The following is a 20,733-nucleotide window of genomic DNA, read 5'->3' on the forward strand; positions in this document are numbered from 1 at the left end:
TCTCTATAATGTATCATAAGTTAGAATGAGAATATACAAAATACAGCATGCTTTCTGTTTTTAAGAAGGAAAATAATATATGTTTGCCATTTGCATTAAAAATCTTGAAGATACAAAAAAGCAAACGCCGTGGAAGTGGAGAGTGTACACACACACACAAAATGATTTTACTGGAAAATAAATTCATATAATCAGAGGGAGGACCATTTCCCTCCTTCTACTCTCCCAGCCAAATAGAACTCTTCTGGCTGAGGCAACCATAGCGTTTAGTCCTTACCTCTTAGCTCTGCAGACACAGCCCTGCTCACTCTCGGCTTCTCGGGGCCTAACCCCAACACCACCACCCTTCTCAGCACTGCCCACAACACCCCTGCCACACTGAAGTTCTCTCTTCTCAAACAGTCCAGGCCTTTAGAAAATCCCCACCTTCAAACGTACTGTACCATCTACCCAGGAAGCCCCAACCCGACTCTTTCCCCAGCAAAGTGCTACTCATTCTTCAATATTAAGGTGAAACAGCCACTTCAGGGTAACTCTTTGGGGACAACTTCTCTGAGCTGCACAGACTCACATGCCACCTGGGGATGATAACTTGCCTGTTTTGGGGGGTTTGGGGTACCTGCATCTCTCATTAGCACATTAGTTCCTTGTGGGCAGGAGCTCTGCCTTATTCATCTTCACACTGAGCCAAGCATCCTCCTTTCCAACAAAGGCCACCTGCCTCTGCCCCCTCCATGACCACCGGATGAATGACTGCCCTCCCAAGTCATGAGGGTCTTCACCACTGTCGGAAGGAGGTCCTTAAGGCAGATATCCACCTTGCTCAGGAATCAGCACGTAACTCCCGAATCCTCTTCTGCACTTGGTTATCTACAAGGCATGCCCCAAATTAGCCCCACTAAACAGTTCTTCACAGTCCTCATGTAAACTAACCTGTTAGACTAGAACAGGGGTTCTTGACATTTCTAAGCCATGGGACCCTTTGATAATCTAAGGAAAACTATAATTAGTTTCCCATCTCTCCCTCACACCCCAAAATGGCCTTCAAAAATCAGCATATAATTTCAGAGATTCAGAGTTGATGAAACCTGAAGTTTATCTGCCACTTGAATACTCTACAAAAGATGGGAAGACTGAGAATGAGGAAAGAAAAGATCTAACGTGTTTCCATCATCTCTGATGTACCAGAGACACTGCTAAAAATGTTACATGAATTGATTCCCTTCATCTTCATCCCAGACCAGTCAGGTCCACATTATTACTCTCACCTTAGAGACAAAGCACTGGGATTCAGGGATGTTAAACGGTAACTGTACTTGGCAATGAAGGCACATCAATCTGACCCAAGCTCCCAATACTTTCCACAGGGACACACAAATCTCCCCACGGTGGGTGGTCAAGAGCAGTCAGCAGTGGCCTAGTAAGTAGCAGGACAAGCAAGTCCCAGGAGAGGCTGCCCTAGTCTACAGCTTCCCACTCTATTGGCTAAAGTATTCACAACGAATCTAAGCGCAGCTGTGGAGAAGCCCCAACAGCCAGCCCCCTCCATGGCTAGCAGAGAAATAAACAGCCATGGGCAAGAAAGGAGACACTTAATTGGATGGACCTGCCCACCAAGGAAGAAAGCAACACAAAGACCTGCCCAGGTCTGTTCAGTCGGTGGCCACCCAACCAGTACAGACTACCCATCAACCAGATACTCTCCAGTAGACAAACACAGCTGGACTCCGACTGGACACAAGAAAAACTCTCCAAGGAGAGCCTGAAAAAGCCCCCAGAAGAGAGAAAAGCCAACTTCAAAACACACACTCTATTTGGGGATGAATCCAGGTCTGTACAATCTGAAAGGACTTTCTTCGTAACAGGAATAAAATGTTGGCTTGTTAATTTCAGAGGAGCTTTGGCTCCAATAACCTCAGCTCTCTCCAGAACGATGAGGAAGAGGCTGTGCTAGTTACGGTGGTCCAGGCATCTTCAGGTCAGGAATGGGGTAAGGGAGGGGTGGGGTCCACCTACAGTGCTCTCTGGAGGGTGCACCAACAGCAGAGCACTGCCCAAAGCTGTGTGTGAACTGTCCTTGGCAAAGCTGCGTAAGCACCACCTGGTGCCCTAGTCCTCCTCTTCTTCACACCAAGGATGTGGCTCCCGGCACACAGAGCTGGGGGACCGCACACACAGGCACTCCCACTGCCCCCTCTACCCCCGCTGCCGTCGCTTCAGCTTCTGCTCTCTTTGCCTTCGAATCTGCATTTCTGCCACACATCCTCTGTGATAATCCACTTTCCCAAATGACACTTTAATCACGTTATTCTGCTTAAAAGGCTTCCATGGTTTGCTATTTTTCAGAAACATGAGTGTCTTTGCATTCTGAGCCCTTCCAAAACTGACCCTATCTAGATTCCACCCTCTTCAACTTGGTCACATGTCTCCTGGTGAATTCTGGCAATCCACAGGCGTCAGTCTTCCAGAATACTTCCCACTCCCTCGTCTCTTTGTACAAGTCTCTACCCCTGGACTGGAAGCCCCGAAAGGCAGAAGCTACCTCTACATCCAAAGAACCTAGCAGAGTGCCTGGCACACAGATAGGCTTGATTGAGTAAGCGGAAGGATCAAATACACATCACGCATCTTGAGTGCTTTGCACGGATGTCTTCAAGCTCATGAACTCTCAAATTCCACATTTCCATAGACCAAATCTCAAATGCCATGTGCTCAGTGACTTGCACGGACTTATGCTGCTTCCCTTCATGTTGAAGCAAACCTCAAGGGAGAATTTAAAAACAATACCTTATTGCAGTTGGGTGCTACTTCCCCAAGATACCTTTCCATCAGCCTCCAGTTTACTCTCAACCCCAGGAATCCACGGAGAAGCAGCGGCCTAAGCATCCTTGCTGGGATGTGTTCTGCAAAGGGACCTTATCACAAAAGGATTCCGTGGCCTCATGGGTCTGGGAGACACCAAGCACGCCATCCCTGCCTGGCACTCCTTCTTCCTAACTGAGAATACAGGATTCCGTGGCCTCATGGGTCTGGGAGACACCAAGCATGCCATCCCTGCCTGGCACTCCTTCTTCCTGAGAACACAGGAAGCATGCTGTCCATACTTTTTAACTCACCATTTTCCACATATAAATGAATATAAAGTCCTTTTTTTTCCCTGTGAAACATCTAATAATATCCAACTCCTGAACTATGCCAATTAAAAACCGTAATTTAAAAGTGTGGTGTAAATTTTTGCTAATCATACTGCTTCATTTATTTTTCCATGGGCATGGCAACATGGCCATTTCACGAAGACATTGCTTGTAGCCTAAAATACAGAAACGAACCTGGGAAAAGAGACACAAGAAAAATAACCTAGCAGATTGTGTTTATCCCCACAGTACCATAAATAATTCCTAAACTTCTAAATTGCCTTTTTGCAAGGGAGAAAATAAAACCGAGCCATTGAGAGCACATCACTACCTGCCTGCAGAGCTGCAGTGAGCCCATGAGCAAGGGTTTCATAAATAGTTTAAATAAAATTCAATTATATGAGCATCCTTTTTTTTTTTTTTTTACGTCTTTGAAAATTTATTTGGGGGGTGGTCACGGGGGAGACCTGATTAACCAACCATATATACCAAAGTCCTGCTGGTATGCAGTTTTCCATGTGGTGCTATCACACAAAACACAATCCCCTGTGGGCTTTATTAATATTAGAAATCTCTGGGTGGTTCGGAAGGCCAAATCATAGGATTTAAGAGTTCAGAAGGAAATCCAGAAATTAAAGAACTTAGGTCCCCATTTTACAGATAAAGAAACTGAGATCTCCAGGCCTGGCCTAGGACCTCAACCAGTGGTCAGGCCCAGCTGGACACGGATCTTAACTCTGGGGCCCCCGGGCATCCCACAGCACTACCCTTGCTGACTAGAACTGGACTTCACAGCCCAGGGGTAGGGAGGGAGACCAGGCAAGCCTAGAAAACTGGGTCTGCTTTCCTCCATGGTTTACTGTTTCTGTGAGCCAGGGATGAGGATCCAGGTGCACATACTCACACACACCTATTCATTCTGCGTATGTGTACCAAGTGCCTATCATGTATGTGCTGGGCATGGTCCTAGGAACAACAATGACACACCCCCCCCAAAGAAAAAAAACACCTCCCTATCCTCATGAAGCTGACATCCCAGTGATCCCAAAAGCTTCTTGCCGATCATGATTAAATTCAGACATCTGGCACTAAAACTTTAAAAAGGTTATACTGAAACACATACATGTGCACACACATATATGCACATATCCATACACACAGGACCACACACATGGCAGTAGCATTTCCTAAAGTCCCATGAAAGGAACTTTCCAGATAAATCCCACCTCTAATTTCCGACTGGTTTACAGAACCACCATAATACCACATTGAAATACTGAGAAACGAATTCAATAGCTTCTCTATGGAGGGAGGGGAAGTTGTATTAGTAGGCTACTTGAAACTACAACAAAAGACTTCAGGCAAGGTACTTACAAAGGAAGTTTGTTTTGGGTTGCAGTTTTGGGAGTTTCACAGCCCAAGACCGGGCAGGCTCTGTTGGTTTATCCATCTGATGAGATCAAAGGATGACAATGACATAGTGCATGTGCAGGGAGGATGATATGGCAAGCCAGGCAGAGAGAGTGGTTAGGGCCAACTCCACTTTTATAACCACTCTCTCTCATGCCAGCTGTCTTCTAGAGAATGCATGCCCCGCCCCCTACACACAATGACCTCACGACCTACCGTTAGCCCCACCTCCTGAATACCAATATTGGATAAGGTTTCCACTCCCTTACTTCCATTCATTTCTGACTTTGGAAGCCAAATCTTTTATGAAGTATAGCATTCCACCTCTGGCTGCCAGAACACATGACCTCACATACAGAAGCAGAAAAAGTCAAACTGTTCGCAGCCATCTTCCCCACCAGGCTACAAAGGGACGTGAAGAAGGAATGCCTGAAGGAAAAGAGTGCATTCAGCTGGATGCTCAGTGAAACGATGCTGGAGAGAATCTCGAGCACGTGAGGAGCTTAGAAAGCAGATGGCAGGCAGTCACAGTGCACATTTTACCAGCCATCTATGTCTGATCAAAAAAAGCTCCAGAAAAATCGCCGTGGTGGCATGCAACAACGAGCAGGCCTCTGTGGGTCCTGGGCTCAGCGGGTGCGCTGGCTGGGCATCGAGCCCCAGAGCTGACTCAGAACTAGTTCTCAGGCTTCTTACAGTTCTGGACCGGCAGGGTACATGGCGTATACTTATTCCATAATAATGACATACGCGAAAAAGGGCACAAGCAACTGCCTACTACATCTCAAGCTTCTTTCCCAACTCCTAAAATTCTTTTGGCCAGTCAGACAGAGCCAAGCGCCAAATCAACAGGCAGAGGAGTCTATTCGTCCCATGGTGGAAAGTGCTTCAAAGGCATGGACAAGTGCACGGACAACAGTGGAGCTCAATGGATGAACTGATCAGTCACGGCAATGCAAACTGACCAAAGCCCTACAGCTTTCCCAACCACACGCACGAAAGACGCCACCAGCTTCAAAGTGTCAGAAGCTAACCTTATATTTAAGGAATACAACTTCATGCATTTCAAAAGTACAACTCTAGGAATACAGTGATGCCTCCCACCATACCCACTCTCCCATGCCTTCCCCTCCTCCTCCTATTGCCAATCCTGTTCTCCACTAAGATCCATTTTCAATTAACTTAAAACACAGAAGACCAACTCTATACTAAGTAAAGAGTTCAACAATTTGCACAAAAGAAAAAAAAAAACTGTTCCTCAACAGTCGAGACAAGGGCTGTTCAAAGTCACTGCATCTCAAAGTTAATTTCCCTTTTGTTTTTTTAGCAACTTAATTAACTTTAAAGAAGCACCTAAGAATGATACATCTTTTGGGAGCACTTAGACATTAACTATAACTTATGAAACATAAGAATATCCTCCACTTAATGCATTAAAAGAAAGTAAGTCCTTGACAACAGTTTGATCATTAATTAACTGAGAAAGCAAACAATGGACTTGGACACTTGGACATAACTAAAACTTACGAGACTTCAGAATATCCTCCACTTAATGACACTAAAGCGAAATAAATCTTTGAGAGCAAGTTTTATTGTTAACTCTTGTAATACAACTCTCTGAGGAAAGAGGTCCTACATGGGAACTCAGTGCACAGTGACTGTGACTCCTATTGTTAATTTAACAATAAACACTCCTAGCTGGCGCCCGGCTCAATAGGCTAATCCTCTGCCTTGCGACGCCGGCACACCGGGTTCTAGTCCCACAGCCGGATTCTGTCCCGGTTGCCCCTCTTCCAGGCCAGCTCTCTGCTGTGGCCAGGGAGTGCAGTGGAGGATGGCCCAAGTGCTTGGGCCCTGCACCCCATGGGAGACCAGGAGAAGCACCTGGCTCCTGGCTTTGGATCAGTGCGGTGCGCCGGCTGCAGCGCGCCGGCCACAGCAGCCATTGGAGGGTGAACCAATGGCAAAAGGAAGACCTTCCTCTCTGTCTGTCTCTCTCACTGTCCACTCTGCCTGTCAAAAAGAAAAGAAAAAAAAATTAACACTCTTATGTATGATGTCAGTGACCACCCAAGGCTCTTGACACAAGATGCCTAGGCTATGGAAGCCTTTTGAATCCACAACTCAGTCACCATTTTTTTTTTTAATTTTAATTTTTTTTTTATTTGACAGGTAGAGTTATAGACAGTGAGAGAGAAAGAGACAGAGAGAAACGTCTTCCTTTCATTGGTTCACTCCCCAAATGGCCACTACAGCCAGCGCTGCACTGATCCAAAGCCAGGAGCCAGGTGCTTCTTCCTGGTCTCCCATACGGGTAAAGGAGCCCAAGCACTTGGGCCATCCTCCACTGCCCTCCCAGGCCACAGCAGAGAGCTGGCCTGGAAGAGGAGCAACCAGGACTAGAACCGGCGCCCATATGGGATGCTGGCACCACAGGCAGAGGATTAACCAAGTGAGCCATGGCGCTGGCCCCTCAGTCAGTATTTTGACAAGGCCATAAGCAAAGTGGAAGTTCTCTCCTCCCTTCAGAGAAAAGTACCTCCTTTTATGACTACTTCTTTCCACTGGGGCCTTACCCACCACAGTGTCTTGGCGTTCCATGCCTGTAATGTTCTCAAAGGCTTTTCAGCCAGATCCAAATGCCTTAAGGGCTGATTCTGAGGTTAGAGTGCTACTTAAAGCAATTGTCATTCTATGAGTCTAAAAAGCTAATGACTGACATGTGTTAACTTGGTTACTGTTTGAGAAAGAGAGGAAATGGTAGGAAAAAGGAGAACTGTTGAAAATAGAAAATTAAGTCCACACTGATCGGGGGAGGAGTGGAAAATTAAATAGCAATAATAGTCACGAAATACACAAGACCCTACCCATTGAGAAAGGCACACAGAACAGAATCTCTGCCTTCCTGAAGTTTCCTCTACATACACAGACAGTATGCAACATTTATCACCATAGCTGCAAAACATCAGCCAGGCAGGCACATAGCAGTTTGAATCAAGTTGTCAAAGCCTTACCTTCTATTGACATAACAGAAATATTGCAAGGGTAGCATGGACTATAGGCAGAATTAGGGAGAACTAAAAAAATACACAAGAAAAATAATCCAACTCTGTGCAAATGGCATAATTGGGATCCCCAGGCAAGCTCCAAGCTACATTTCCTAGTCCAACAAGCACAGCTTCCCAGCCAAGACAAACTGTCACCAAGGGTGGTACCAAACCTGACAGAATGCTGGGAGAGGGAGGGTAAATGCTTGAGTGTCATTAAATATTCAGAATCCCAATGCTGAAAACATGAATGACAAAGCAATAGCACCAGAGAGTTACACTACCAGAATGAAGCATGATACGCACAAGGGTTCTTTCCATGCAACTTGTCAACTACACCCACTCACATTCCCTGACGAAGTGACTTCTTTGGAGAATGATGTTACATAAAGAAACCTAAAGCTACTCAAGAAAGAGCAACTAAAAAAAAAAAAAAAAAAAAAAAAAAGCAAAGCCACAAACCTGTAGAATACATGCAGTACATAGAAATGGAACATGATTAGTATCCAAATAAATATTCCTACCCATCAGTTTAAAAAAAAAACAAAATAAGCCTCACCCAGAACAAACAAAAGAAAAAATATAAATTCAATAGGCATACAAAGATGTGTTCAATCTTAATAGTTATCAATTATGGTGAGGTACTATTTTATACTTTCCTAACTGAAAAGGTAAGCTGAAGGAGGTCAGGCATTCAAGAGAAGTTACGGCAACAAGGACTTTCATATAAAAGTTTAAGGCAGTGTAAATTGGGCCAGTCACTTTGGGAAACAATTTGGTGATATCCAATAAAGCTACAGATGCTCGTAAGTATTGACTAAGCGATTCTCCTGCTAGATAAAACACACCTTAGAGAAACCCTTACGCCTACACACACAGATGTACAAGGATGTCCCACGGTACCACTGGTGGTGGCAAACACCAGGAACAATCAAATACTCATTAGGGGATGAATGGATAAACTACGGCATATTCCTCCAACAGAATTCATGGAAAAAGAAGGCACTAAAGCTGTGCACATGAGAACACAGTGCTGCATGAAAAACTGAACTCACAAAAGGATCTACTGTACGACTGCACTTGCTAAAATATAGAATCAGATGACAGCTGGCCTTACAATGTACACAGTAAAACTACACTGAAGATCAGGGCAGTAACACAAAATTCAGAATAGTGACTGCTCAGAGGAGGAAGACAGTGAGGGAAAGCAGGAAAATAATGGCAGGGAAATATAAGAGGATATATCAAAAAGTTCATGGAAAACGGTAATTAGAAATAAGCTTATTTAGGTAGGAAAAATGCGAAATACATGTATATAGTGGATCTTCAGAGATTTCTTAGAAAATGTATATCATGGAAAAAAAAAGTCTGGATTTCACTCAGCTTTTCTGTTAATTCCATTTTCCCATGATTTTTTGAAGTACCCCATAAACGGGAGCCTTCAACAATGATGGAAATAAAGAATAATTTGAGGTGGGAAAATAAAAATTGGCACATGCAGTACTAGAGTAGGTGCACAATGACACGCATGTGGGGACTTTATGACCAACGACACATTACATGGGGGAGATCAGAAAGAGGCACCCACCATGGCTTGTAGCCATTCACAGAAAGATGGGGATGCGCATCTGGTAATCGGAAAGACACCATTGTCATATTCATTGTAAAAAATACAAAAACATTCAAAGGGTGATTCTATTTTTATAAAATATATTATGGTTTACACACACAGGTATTTCACATAATATGTAGATATAAGCAGATAGAGAAAGATTTTAATATTTTTATAGGTGGCCCTGGAATTACTTTCATTGTCTTTTTTTTTTCCTCCATTTTTGTAACTGTTCAATGACTGTAGACTGCTTTTCTAACAAGAAAAAGTATCTCGTCATCTTAACCATTTTGAAAAGGAAGAAAGGACACAGGCCAAGTAAGTATTTGAACAGACATCCCTCCCCTGCCAGCCTGACGATGTCACTAGGAGGAAACACATGGCAAACCTACACGTGAGGCTGATACGTCTGCTTGCTTTTCTGAAGGGGAACTAAAAACCGACTTAAAGTCAGGGAGGAAAGTGAGACAGGTGACAGGAAGAGGGCGAGAGGGAGGGAAGTGAGGAGGGAAAGGAGCCGAAGGTTAAAAGTTCTGAGGCAGCTATTTTGCTCCAAAAATGCACTTGCTTAATTCTGATTAATAAAGATGATCGATCAAACACACAAGTGGAGCCCATGCAATGGCATGTTTGCAGCATGACATGACATAGTCACGCCACACCATTAACTACCCTCCACCTGGAGTGCTTCCACAACCCAACTCAGACTTCACGTTCAAGACAGGGGCACAAACACACTACAGTCTGTCCCTCCCTCACGTTACAACAAAAATCTCAGGGCGAGTAAAGAAAACGACAGAAGATCCTGAAAGGTAAGCAGAAAAAATCATGAAGGAGAGTCCACACAGGACAAGTAACCCACTCAGGGCGAGCTGAGTTGCTGCCTTGGTTTTGTCTCACGCTGGGGTGCGTTGCCAGTTTGCTTTTGTCTCCCTTGATTTTGCCCTGGAGGGGGCCCCCAGCTGCACCAACGTCACTGGCATCTGACACTCAAGAGAAACCTGTCTCTCTTGTACCTGGGTAAAGGGCTTCTATGAACTAGAGAATCGGGGGGAGGGGGATGAGTGCTGGGGTGGGGAGTATCCAGAAAAGGCTGCCCTACCTCTAATGGTGAACCCACACAAGTATCGGTCTAAGTTCTGGGGAACTCATGAGTCTCAGCAGGGCAGACTCAAACCAGCCACAGCAGACGCTAAAAGAACGGAACTGAGATGTGAACCAGTCATACAAGTGCATGTGTGCAGGACACACGAAAAGCAGCACTGCCCAGAATTACGCGGGGATCAGCATTACTGCCCACAGGAAGCAGTCACACCCAAGGCCTGAAGTTCATCTACTAAAGCAGCCACAGTCACCACAGCGTGACAGCAGGACCCCAAATGTACACAGGGCACCGTTCCCAGTGCCCAGTGCCCAGCAAACCAGCACCATGCGACTGATTCTACCCAGAAGTCTACCTCAAGATGACTCGCACACATACTTTAGAGCAATTACTGTAATTCTGCTCAAAAGGTAAGAAAAAGCATATTTGACAGCAATAAAAACAGCAGAATTCCAAGCAGAAAAATAAGAACTATGAGACAGAAGCAAGCACAGATCTTGAGACAATCAAACAGTCGAGCGCAGAAATAAGAAACTCATTTGATGACCAAGTCGGCAGAATGGAGATGACAGAGAACAGAGTCAATGAGCAGGAAGACAGACCAACAGAAATTAATCTAAAAAGAGAAAAAACAGTAGAGTCCCAGGGTCCACTGGGACACCATCCAAAACAGGAGTTAGATAAACTCAAAGGAAACCATACTGGGACTGACCAATATCACACTGCTGAGAAGCAAAGATGGGGGTGGGGAGTGGGGGGATCTTGAAAGTAGCGGGAGACAGAACACACAGTCCATGCACAAGAGAAATGACAAACACAACTATGGATTTCTCCTCATTTTCTCTTTAGAAGCCTCAGAAGACAATGGAAGCACATCTACAGATGGCTGAGGAAAACTCCATCAGTCCAAAGTTCTACATTCAATAAAAACATCCTTCACTATAAAGCGGAAATAAAGACTTCTCAGACAAAGGGACTCTAAGAATTCATCACCAGTAAGCCTGATCCGTAGGAGATGCTAAGGGAAGGCCTTTTATCACCAAAGGGGGAAAACATGGGTCTTCAGGAGTGAAAGAAGAGCAAGAGAGGTGGGAAACAGCCAGGTAAATACAAAGCAATCCGTGTCCCTCTTGGGTTCTTTGAAATGCGTGTGATCTGCAGGGAAAAGAGATAACACTCAGTGAGGAGGTTTTCAATGTACAGAGATACAACAGGTGCAGCTGTCCCAGGAACAATGCAAAGGGGGCCCAAGAAGGTGGGCTGGGGAGATTAGGCCAGATGGATGTTCTCATGTAAACAGACAGCCTTGGAGAAAAGACAATTGCTAGATTTAAAGACTGACATTTCATAACAATATAAAAGAGATAGTTCATTTGCAAATCATAACAGCTACAAAGGTATATGCATCTAATAATTTGGCCTCAAAAACTCTAAGAAAAATTGACAGAATAAGGGCAGAATAGACAAGTTTATAATCATGGTAGAAAAGTGTAACACTCTGCTTTTCCTGAACAACTAATAAAACACTAAGACCAAAAAATATATAAGTAAATATATAAACAGTGGACACAGCAATGAACTTGACCTAATTGTCATTTATGGACCATTCTACTCCTAGAATGCTTCCTTTTTCTCAAGAAAAAAGGAAACAAAGACTTTCACACAAAAGTGCTCATGGTAACTCTGCTGTTCTTATTTCTTTTTCTTTATTTCGGGGGCGGAGACACAGACAGAAAGACGAAGCTCTCATCTGCTGCTCCACCTGCCACATGACTGATGGCCAGGGCCAGGCCAGAACACAAGGAGCTGGGAACACCATGCAGGTCCCCTGTGGCAGTGGCAGAGGTCCGACTCCTTCAGCCACAGCCTCTTGTCTCCCAGGGTGTGCATTAGCAGGAAGCTGAACGCAGGAACAATCAGAACTCCAACTCAGACACTCTACCATGGGATGCCAGCAAACAAAGTGAGAGCTTAACTGCTAGACGAAATGCCCATCCTAGCTTTGAATTTAATAGCCCAAAACTGGGAACAAACCAAATGTCCATCACAGGTGAATGCATAAACACCTGGGGTGTAGCTATGCAGTGGAACCTTATTCAAAACACAGAGAAACGAACGGATACACACAACATGGAAACATCTCAAAACCACTATATGAAAGAAGCTAGAAATAAATAATTGCATACTACATGATTCCATGTATATAAAATACAAGAAAAAGCAAACTAATCTATGGCAGAAATCAGATCAGCATTTGCCTGAAGACAGGTGGAAAAAGAGAAAAGATTCCAAAAAGAACACAAGGAGACATGGGCTGGCAATGAAAGTGTTTATCATCTTGATTGTGGTGATGGCTTTATCACCAAAACATGTCAAAAACTGATCAAATTGCATAGCTGAAAAATGTGCAGTTCACTAGAATTTAATTATGCCCCAAGAAAGTAGAAGGAAATATTCAACCTATCCTAAAGACAGAAATTTGAAAGCATGGTCTGAGTGTGGGTCATTCACAGCCCCGTTCCCATGCTAAAACTTCAGGCTGACGCTGTGTAGGCCAACATGTTAAAGTAGCTGTTCAGGTGCCTGCCAGCCATACAGGAGAGAACTGCCGGGTCAGGCCCGGTTTACAGGCCAGCTCCTTCACAGGAAGCTTACGCTGATCCACCCGATGGACACTCTTCCCTCTTTCCGTCTCACAAGTTCACTCTCGAGAATGGCACTGCTCTAATGACATAACCCGGTCTCCCCTTCTACACTGCCAGTTTCCACAGAGGGAAGACATACGTTACCCGTCTAACACAGTGCCTGGAGTACAGAAGATGCTAACTCTATAAACGGTGTGTCTACTTTTATATAATCAACTTTGGTCACTCGCACTACTCCACAGCTGTGCACGAAGAGGCTGCAAAGGCCAGCTACCAGGGAGACTGCAAACAGCCACGTGCTCACACAGGAAAAGCAGCACCAGGTACGGCAACGCTTGGGTGTCCAAGTAAAGACAGGGTACAGAGCACCTTTCAGGCAGGAAGCTAACTTCTCTGGGAATGTACATTTAAAATACCTGGATCATCAACATTCCACCCCGAATGTAACCAGGACAAGGCCCTGGCACAATCTTCTCCCCTCCCCTCCCCTCGCCCACTGTACTTCTGTTACAAATACTTACCACATGGCGTTATAATCAATTGCTTTCATGTCTGTGTGTGCTCTGATATTCTCAGAGGCAGGGACAAAGCTTACTTGCTTTTCTATAGCCTAAGAAGGGCCTGAAAATTGATTTTAAAAATGAAAAAGCAATGAATGGCTGCTGAAAACCAGAAACTGGTCATGTATGTATTCACAAGGTTTTCCCACAAGAGTTGATTTTTAAATTTTAATGAAGAGATAAAAAAGTAGATTCAAGTTATCTTCAAGTTATTTTCCACTCTAGAGCTCTGTTTCCCCGTTTGGCCTATGTACAATTAGATAAGCTGCACAGGGGCTCGGTAAGCGGTAAAATTCCTCCTGGCACCATCATGGCACACGGTCGCCTGGTAGTGGTTTCCGATGTTTGCGCTCCATCTATTATGTTCCAAGGCACCAGCAGTGTGAATCAGCTCCGCGGAAAACAAGTACGTAGTAGCTGAGGACATGACTCAGCACTGTCCTCAAAATACCTCCCCCGGGGAAAACCAATCCAATAGTCATGAACACCCTCATCACTCACATCACAGCTACCACAGCGAACGAGTGTGAAAACAGGGTGACAACAGGGTAACTCAAGGAAAAGGGTGGGGGGTGTCCGGGCATTGTGATGCAGAGGGTTAAACCCTGCTTAGGACAACTGTGTCTCATTTCAGAGACCCTGAGATGGAGTTCCACCCTGCTCCTGATGGAGCCTCCCGCTAACTCATCAGGGAAGTAGAGCCGAGCACCCGAGTGCGTAGGTTCCTGCCAGCTACACGGGCGACGCGGATGGAGCTCTTGGCTCCTAGCTCGGGCCTGGCCCAGTCCTGGATGTTGCAGGCAACTGGGGAGTGAACCAGCAGGTGGCAGATCTCTGTCACTGTCTTTCAAATAACTAACTAAATACACACACAGATAAATCTTCTATTAAAAGTGGAAAGGGAACTTCAAAAAGTTCATGGAAGTGGAATTAAAAGAAACCTATTTAGGCATGAAAAATTTGAAATCCATGCATAATTTTTTCCTAGTACGTATTTGCCTTGAGCTTTTTGAAGATCTCTTTACTAGAGATAAAATTCCACAAACCATTTAGAAGAGCCTGCACTGCACACAAAACACACGTGCCACATGTGCAATAACATACATGTGCAATAAAACGTTTTCACTGACTGAATATGTGATACACTCCATCACAGAAGCTAACACGGTGGCATGGACCGCCTTTATTTTTATTTATTAAAAAATTATTTATTTGTAAGTCAGAGTTACAGAGAGAAGGACAGAGAGCTCTCTTCCATCCACTAGTTCATTCCCCAAATGGCCACAACAGACAGGGCTGGGGCAGGCTAAAGCCTGGAATTCATCCAGGTCCCTCACATGGGTTCAGGAGCCCAAGCACCTGGGCCATGTTCTGCTGCTTTCCCAGGTGCAGGAGCAGGGAGCTGGATAGGATGTGGAGTAGCTGGCAGTCAAACCAGTGCCCACACAGGATGTTAGCATCACAGGCAGTGGCTATACCTGCTACACCACAGTAGCATAGGCCTTCCTTAGAGGTAACTGTGTATAGAACAAATAAATGGTTGGCTGTTCGTTTCATTTTGTTTCAGGTTTTCATTCTGTATTACAAACAAATGAATCAATTTTTAGCTGCTTCAAAATCACAGAATTGACTCGTTGGGTAGCACAGACAATGGTTACCTATTGGCAGCAGGACTTGGACAAGTTTCACCAGCGAGATCTAGCTACTGGATCTGGATCATGTTCCTCGGGCTCAGTGAGATGAGGGTAATGACAGCACCTATCTCAGACTCTCGCCAGCAAGGTTAACTGAAGGAAAGCACACAACCCGCACTGTGTGAGATGCTGGCATACAGTCAGGGCCACTTGTTCTCTGGCCCTGTCAGTGCTCCATTGGTGTCTTCAGTTTCTGGTTGTCTCAGCACTTAACCTGCATCTCTACAAGAACCTCAGAGAAAGAGAATCTGGGACGGGCTTCTGTCCTAGTGGTGAAGACACCCACGTCCCATACTCGTGAACCTGGGTTTGAGACTCACCTCTGGCCCCTGACTCCAGTTTCCTGATGATGAAAACCCCGGGAAGCAGCAGATGATGGCTTAAGTGGTTGGGACGCTGCCACCCACGAGGAAGACCTCAAATGAGCTCCTGCTCTAGGCACTGCCTACACCCCAACCCCTCAGCACACTAGCGTGCGCCCATGTAACAAATGAACCACTGAATGGGAGCACTTGCTCGCTCACTCTCGCAAGTGAATACATTAAAAATAAATTTCTTTAGAAAAAGGAGAATCTATAACTATCAATGAAGATGTTTCAGAACAGGGGAAGGGAAAGGGAGAAAAAGAAAGAATGGCAAAACTGAACTAGAATGAAATACAGGGAGCCAGTCTCTCTATGCTGTAGGAACTCAGAAAAGAGATAATTAGCTGTACTTGCAAATGATGTCTCTGGTTAGTGACGACAGGCGCACAGTTAAAAATCGTTAACTACAGATGTCAAAACACATTCACGTCTGAGAATGCAGAGAACTTTGTCATAGCAACTTCAAGTTCCAACAGCAAAACCCACACAAGGTTTCTTGTATGAAATCACCTCTTCCACTTCTTTATTCTCCCTTTCTTGCAAGATATTTCATTTGAGTTTTCTGCAAACAGTTTTGCAACAACTTGAAGCAAGCCTTATTTTCACCAGTATGAATCGTTCAATCACATTTGTATCTTAGGTATCTTTCTATGTTTTTAAGCTTTGCCGTTCCCTTCAAAAATACGTGGCATGGTTGATCTAATTGTAGAACAGCAGTCTCATTAATACACAATAATGACTTGGAAGCTTGTTTCAGATAACTATATTCAGACAATTACTGTGTGAACAGAAATCCTAAAATCCACTGAGAATACTGGAAAATTGCACAGCAGTACAATTCCAACTGGCAGTTGCGATATGAGCTGAAAACTCCCGTTTTGCTTTCTTAATTCTAGCACCTTGACACCAGGAACTCCTGGGAGGAGGCCTAGCATTCATGGCACTCTTCTGTCTAAACAAAACAAACGAAAGACCACAGAATTACCTGGAGTCAGCTCCTGCTCAAGGAGAGACTAAATGTTACATCTTGGCTTCTCGGGTTTTACTGAGATGCACGTGCCTCTCCTAGGCTGCTTCTCCTTTTCTGTCTCTTGTTACTCTGCCTTCCCTTTTTCCTACATGGCTAGAAATTGCTCCTGTGACAGGAAGGCCAGCTCTGCTTCAGTATTTCACATTAAGGAGATTCTCTGGACAAACAGCACTGGCAGGCAATCCTCACTGAAGGGTCACTGTGTACCAGGCCCTGTGCTAGTCCTCCAGAAGAGACTTCGAGAGCGGTAGGGCAGTGCCCTCTCCATTGTGAGAAAAGCAAAATTCACAGGAAAAACCAAGCCTCTAAAAGTCCATGCTGTTGACTCACAGAATTTTGCTGCAACCCCCAGGGGCTCCCGCTTCCCCAGCCCAGGGGGTTACTCTGACTCACAGGCCTCATGGTGACCTCCGCGCTCCTGCTCCTCTGCTCCACTAGAGTAGCCTTCAAATATCTGAAAACTGGCCATGAAGCGCCTGGCTCTGTGCTGGGCTTTCCCACAAGCTGAAAGGAGAACACCTGTGAGCTGCAGAGCCCAGGCCCTGCAGATGGTGGGAACCCAAGAGGAAGAAGGCAAGGCCAGGCCTCCTGGCCCCGGCACTTTCCGCCACCCTGCCTCTCGGTTGCACCCCATCCTCCTTCTCCAACCCCCCTTCCCATGGTCCATCCATGTTTCTTAGTCACCAAGGACTTTCATTGTCCACTCTGCTGCAGGAGGCCCCGTGACCAACCCTGAGCAAAGGGCCCCTGCTCAACGCTGCACAGCAAATGTCCTTCTATGGGAGCAGGGTGGTGACTCCACGCAATCTGCATGAAACCCTTTAGCACTTAGCACATACTGCTAATACCCCGTGAGCTCATGTGACCTCTTCCAGCCAGGTTTCCCACTCCATAAAACTGTTTTAATTCCAACAGTGTCCTTAAAAAAAAAAAAAAAAAAAAAAAAAAAAAAAAAACACACACACACACCTCACAGCTTTGAAATTTAGAAGCAGGCATTTTTGTTGAGTAATGGTTCTACAGATAAAAGCTGGAAAGAACTCTCCCAAGTGCCCATAGATCCTCAGATTTAATCAGTGACCTCATCTTTCCACTGTCAGTCAGATGGCACTCTCCATGCTGAGGGACAACGAAGCAGTTTGGGCCTAAATGCTTCTGTCTGTGATTTACTGTATTTATGAGATACTGGCTGAATCTGGAGCACGACACTAAACGCAACAAGAACAGAAGTGGGTTATACATTGGTTTGTTCTCTTGAGGAAGATGAACTGCACTCCTATGTCCTGCATCAGACAGCTAGGGGAGATTGCTGAGGGCCTCACTGATGACGACGCAATCACCGAGTACAAATGCAGCAGCCACATGCCGCCCAGGAGGATCTCCAAAGACAAGAAGCTTTTGCAAAATGAAATGTGAGAAATGGATCCTTCCAGAGCCCAGCATCAGAGCTACGACCAGAGAGCAACAGGTGGAGGAAAGAGGGTGAGTTATGCGAAGTAGGTTAGGTGAGGAGAGAGCAGTCCTTCAGGGCCTGCACATCCAAGGTGGATTCTTGCTACCTGAATTGACCAGCTGCTGTTCCATCACCCCACAGCCAAGGACTTCCAGCCATTCTCCGCGGAAGCTGATCTCCATCTCGAAGGAGGGATGCGTGAAAGGGAAGTAGCAGTCCACCCACCTTATCTCCAGACCTGCAAGACACAGAACGAGCAGCGTGAGGACATGCCCAACCTTGCTTCTGGTCAGCTGTGCCCTTCACTAACACCACCGATTACCACATTCCTAGTCAAACAAACAGCAAACAGACCAACTTACAACGTGTTGGGGTGAGGCAATAAATCTCAAAACTTGTGCAGAAACTGGGCATGTCGTTACCAATATGAAAAACACTTCATGTAGTTCTAGGACCCTCTAAACCCCAATCAATCATCTGTCAAATCCTGCAGCCACCTGGCAGAGGAGCAAACAAGGCCAACATCATGGAAAGGAGGTGATTCTGTCAGTGTCTCTGAGTGGAAATGACACCATTTCAGGATTAGAGAAACTACACCTTTATGAAACTGTGCTCCAAACGTGCAGATCAACAAAAGGACCAATTTAGCAGAAACTCATCAACTTTGGCTTCCATAAGTGTGTGTGCATAGGTATAAATTTTTACAAAATTAATAACAGTGAATAAAAAGTTCAATAAGAGATACAAGCCACATTTAAACAAAACATTTAAAAAGCCAAGCACTCTTCCTACAGATGGATGACGAACCACCTACATCTAAGTAAACAACCAAAAACTGTGTATGCTGAATACCAGGACGGACTTCTCACCAACCAATCATAAACACGGCACTTTCAAGCGAAGGTATTATTTCACAAAGGGAAAGACCACTGAATTCAGAGCAATGAACTGCTAGCCTGCGAAGGAAGGGCACAAGTCACTAACAGACTGAGGCCGGAGGAGACTCTGGATGCCACCATGAGGAACACAGAGAGCATGGACGTGTGACAAAGCACCTCTGTTCCAACACGTGTTCCTTTCCCTTCCCTTTATGGGATAATCTTGTTCTTGTCTTCCTTTCAGGCAACACTACATTCCTGCTAAAGGAGCCCGTACTCCGTGGAAACATACAGTGAACGTAAAATACTATATTTTGTTGCCCCAAACCACCTGCATTTTAAATCTTGAGGAAACCTGAATGTGAGATGAATAAAAATAATAACAAAATCTTTTTCTATTTACGGAGCACTTACTACACCTGTACCATCCATTTTACAGAAGGATAAAAATTTAACAGAGATGTCAAGTGCCCTGCCTCAAGTCATACAACCAGTGGATGACTGAGCCAAAGCTAGGTCTGTCCAACTCCATACCCCTGCTGTTGACGATAAAGAAAAAAAAGGTATTTTGAAAATAAAAAATTGAATAGGTATAGAATTCAGTAACATGGAGGCCTTTCCTGTGGCCCAAATTCAACAGGAGAAACGTAGATTTTCCTTTCACTGTTTGTCTAAGTTGCACTTATTTTTGTAGTTAACTGTATTTTATGGCAAGTATCAATTGGTTTCTTTTTACCACAATAATATAACCATCCACAATAATATAACATTTCTCCCTTTTATTACATATAAAAGTACTTAAGAAAGTTCATGGAAAACTCATAGTATTTTTAAAATATTTATTTATTTGAAATGTAGAGTTACAGAGAGGCAGAGGCAGAGATAGAGAGAGAGGAGTCTTTTATCCACTGGTTCACTTCCCAAATGGCTCCAAGGGCCAGAATTGGGCCGATCCAAAGCCAGGAGCAAGGAGCTTCTTCCAGGTCTTCCACACAGGTGCAGGGACCCAGGGACTTGGGCCATCCTCTCCTGGCCTCCCAATCCAGAAGAGAAAGCTGGATCACAAGTGGAGCAGCTGAGACTCGAACCAGCACCTATATGGGATACTCGCACTGCAAGCAATGGCTTTACCAACTACACCACAGCAGCGGCCTGGCACAGTATCTTTTAATGTCATTTCCCATGAACTTCTTGAAGTACCCTCATATGTGGTATAATGGATAAATGTTAAACTGCATATGGAGAAAGTGCACAGTTTCATAAGCTGAACATCAATGAAACGGCCACCACAGTCAAGGTTATGACCACATCCAGCACTCTCTGAAGCTGGCTCAGGCATCCTGGCAATCCACCGACTTCCCCGTCATCTCTGCCTCTTCTCTTGGCGCATCATGAACCCAGGCAAACACCGACGAGTTTAGAGCACCTACAATTTTGCAAAAATGGATCATACAGAACCAACTTTTTTGGGGGGTCAGGGAGTCTGACTCTTTGACTCAGTATACTTACTTTAAGATTCCTGAGTGTCCTTGCACTCATAAATGTGTCATTCTGTACCCAGGAATGTAGGATTGGGAACAGAGGCAGAGAATCTGAAGCAGTTTACTCAAAAGGACTTTTCCACTAATGTTCCAGAAAAGCTTATCTTGAAACACTGTTTTTTGGGGGAAATGGGGAGACTACCAGTCAACAAAGGAAGGCTGCAAGACATCGACCTGTGTCAGAATTTCAAATACACACTGCATGAAGACGTGTTTTGTGAGCAAGCTTGTCTAGGACATGGATTCACTATGCGCTAGGCTA

The 20,733-nt window shown here is 44.9% G+C and overlaps 1 protein-coding gene across 17 annotated transcripts in view; it reads right to left on the reverse strand.

Annotated features, from left to right (window-relative positions):
* The window catches only part of FARS2 (phenylalanyl-tRNA synthetase 2, mitochondrial), a 496,231-nt gene that overhangs the window by 316,792 nt on the left and 158,706 nt on the right, over positions 1 to 20,733 (reverse strand). For 14 of the 17 annotated variants that reach the window (XM_070074462.1, XM_051855889.2, XM_070074461.1 and 11 more), the window contains one exon: positions 18,159 to 18,290. The exons of the other annotated variants lie outside the window; for them this stretch is intronic. In XM_070074462.1, coding sequence (XP_069930563.1) covers positions 18,159 to 18,290 — 132 coding nt within the window. The remainder of the gene's footprint in view (positions 1 to 18,158; positions 18,291 to 20,733) is intronic. 17 annotated transcript variants of the gene reach the window in all.

Source organism: Oryctolagus cuniculus, chromosome 5, assembly GCF_964237555.1.
Source record: "Oryctolagus cuniculus chromosome 5, mOryCun1.1, whole genome shotgun sequence".
Classification (NCBI taxonomy): domain Eukaryota; kingdom Metazoa; phylum Chordata; class Mammalia; order Lagomorpha; family Leporidae; genus Oryctolagus; species Oryctolagus cuniculus.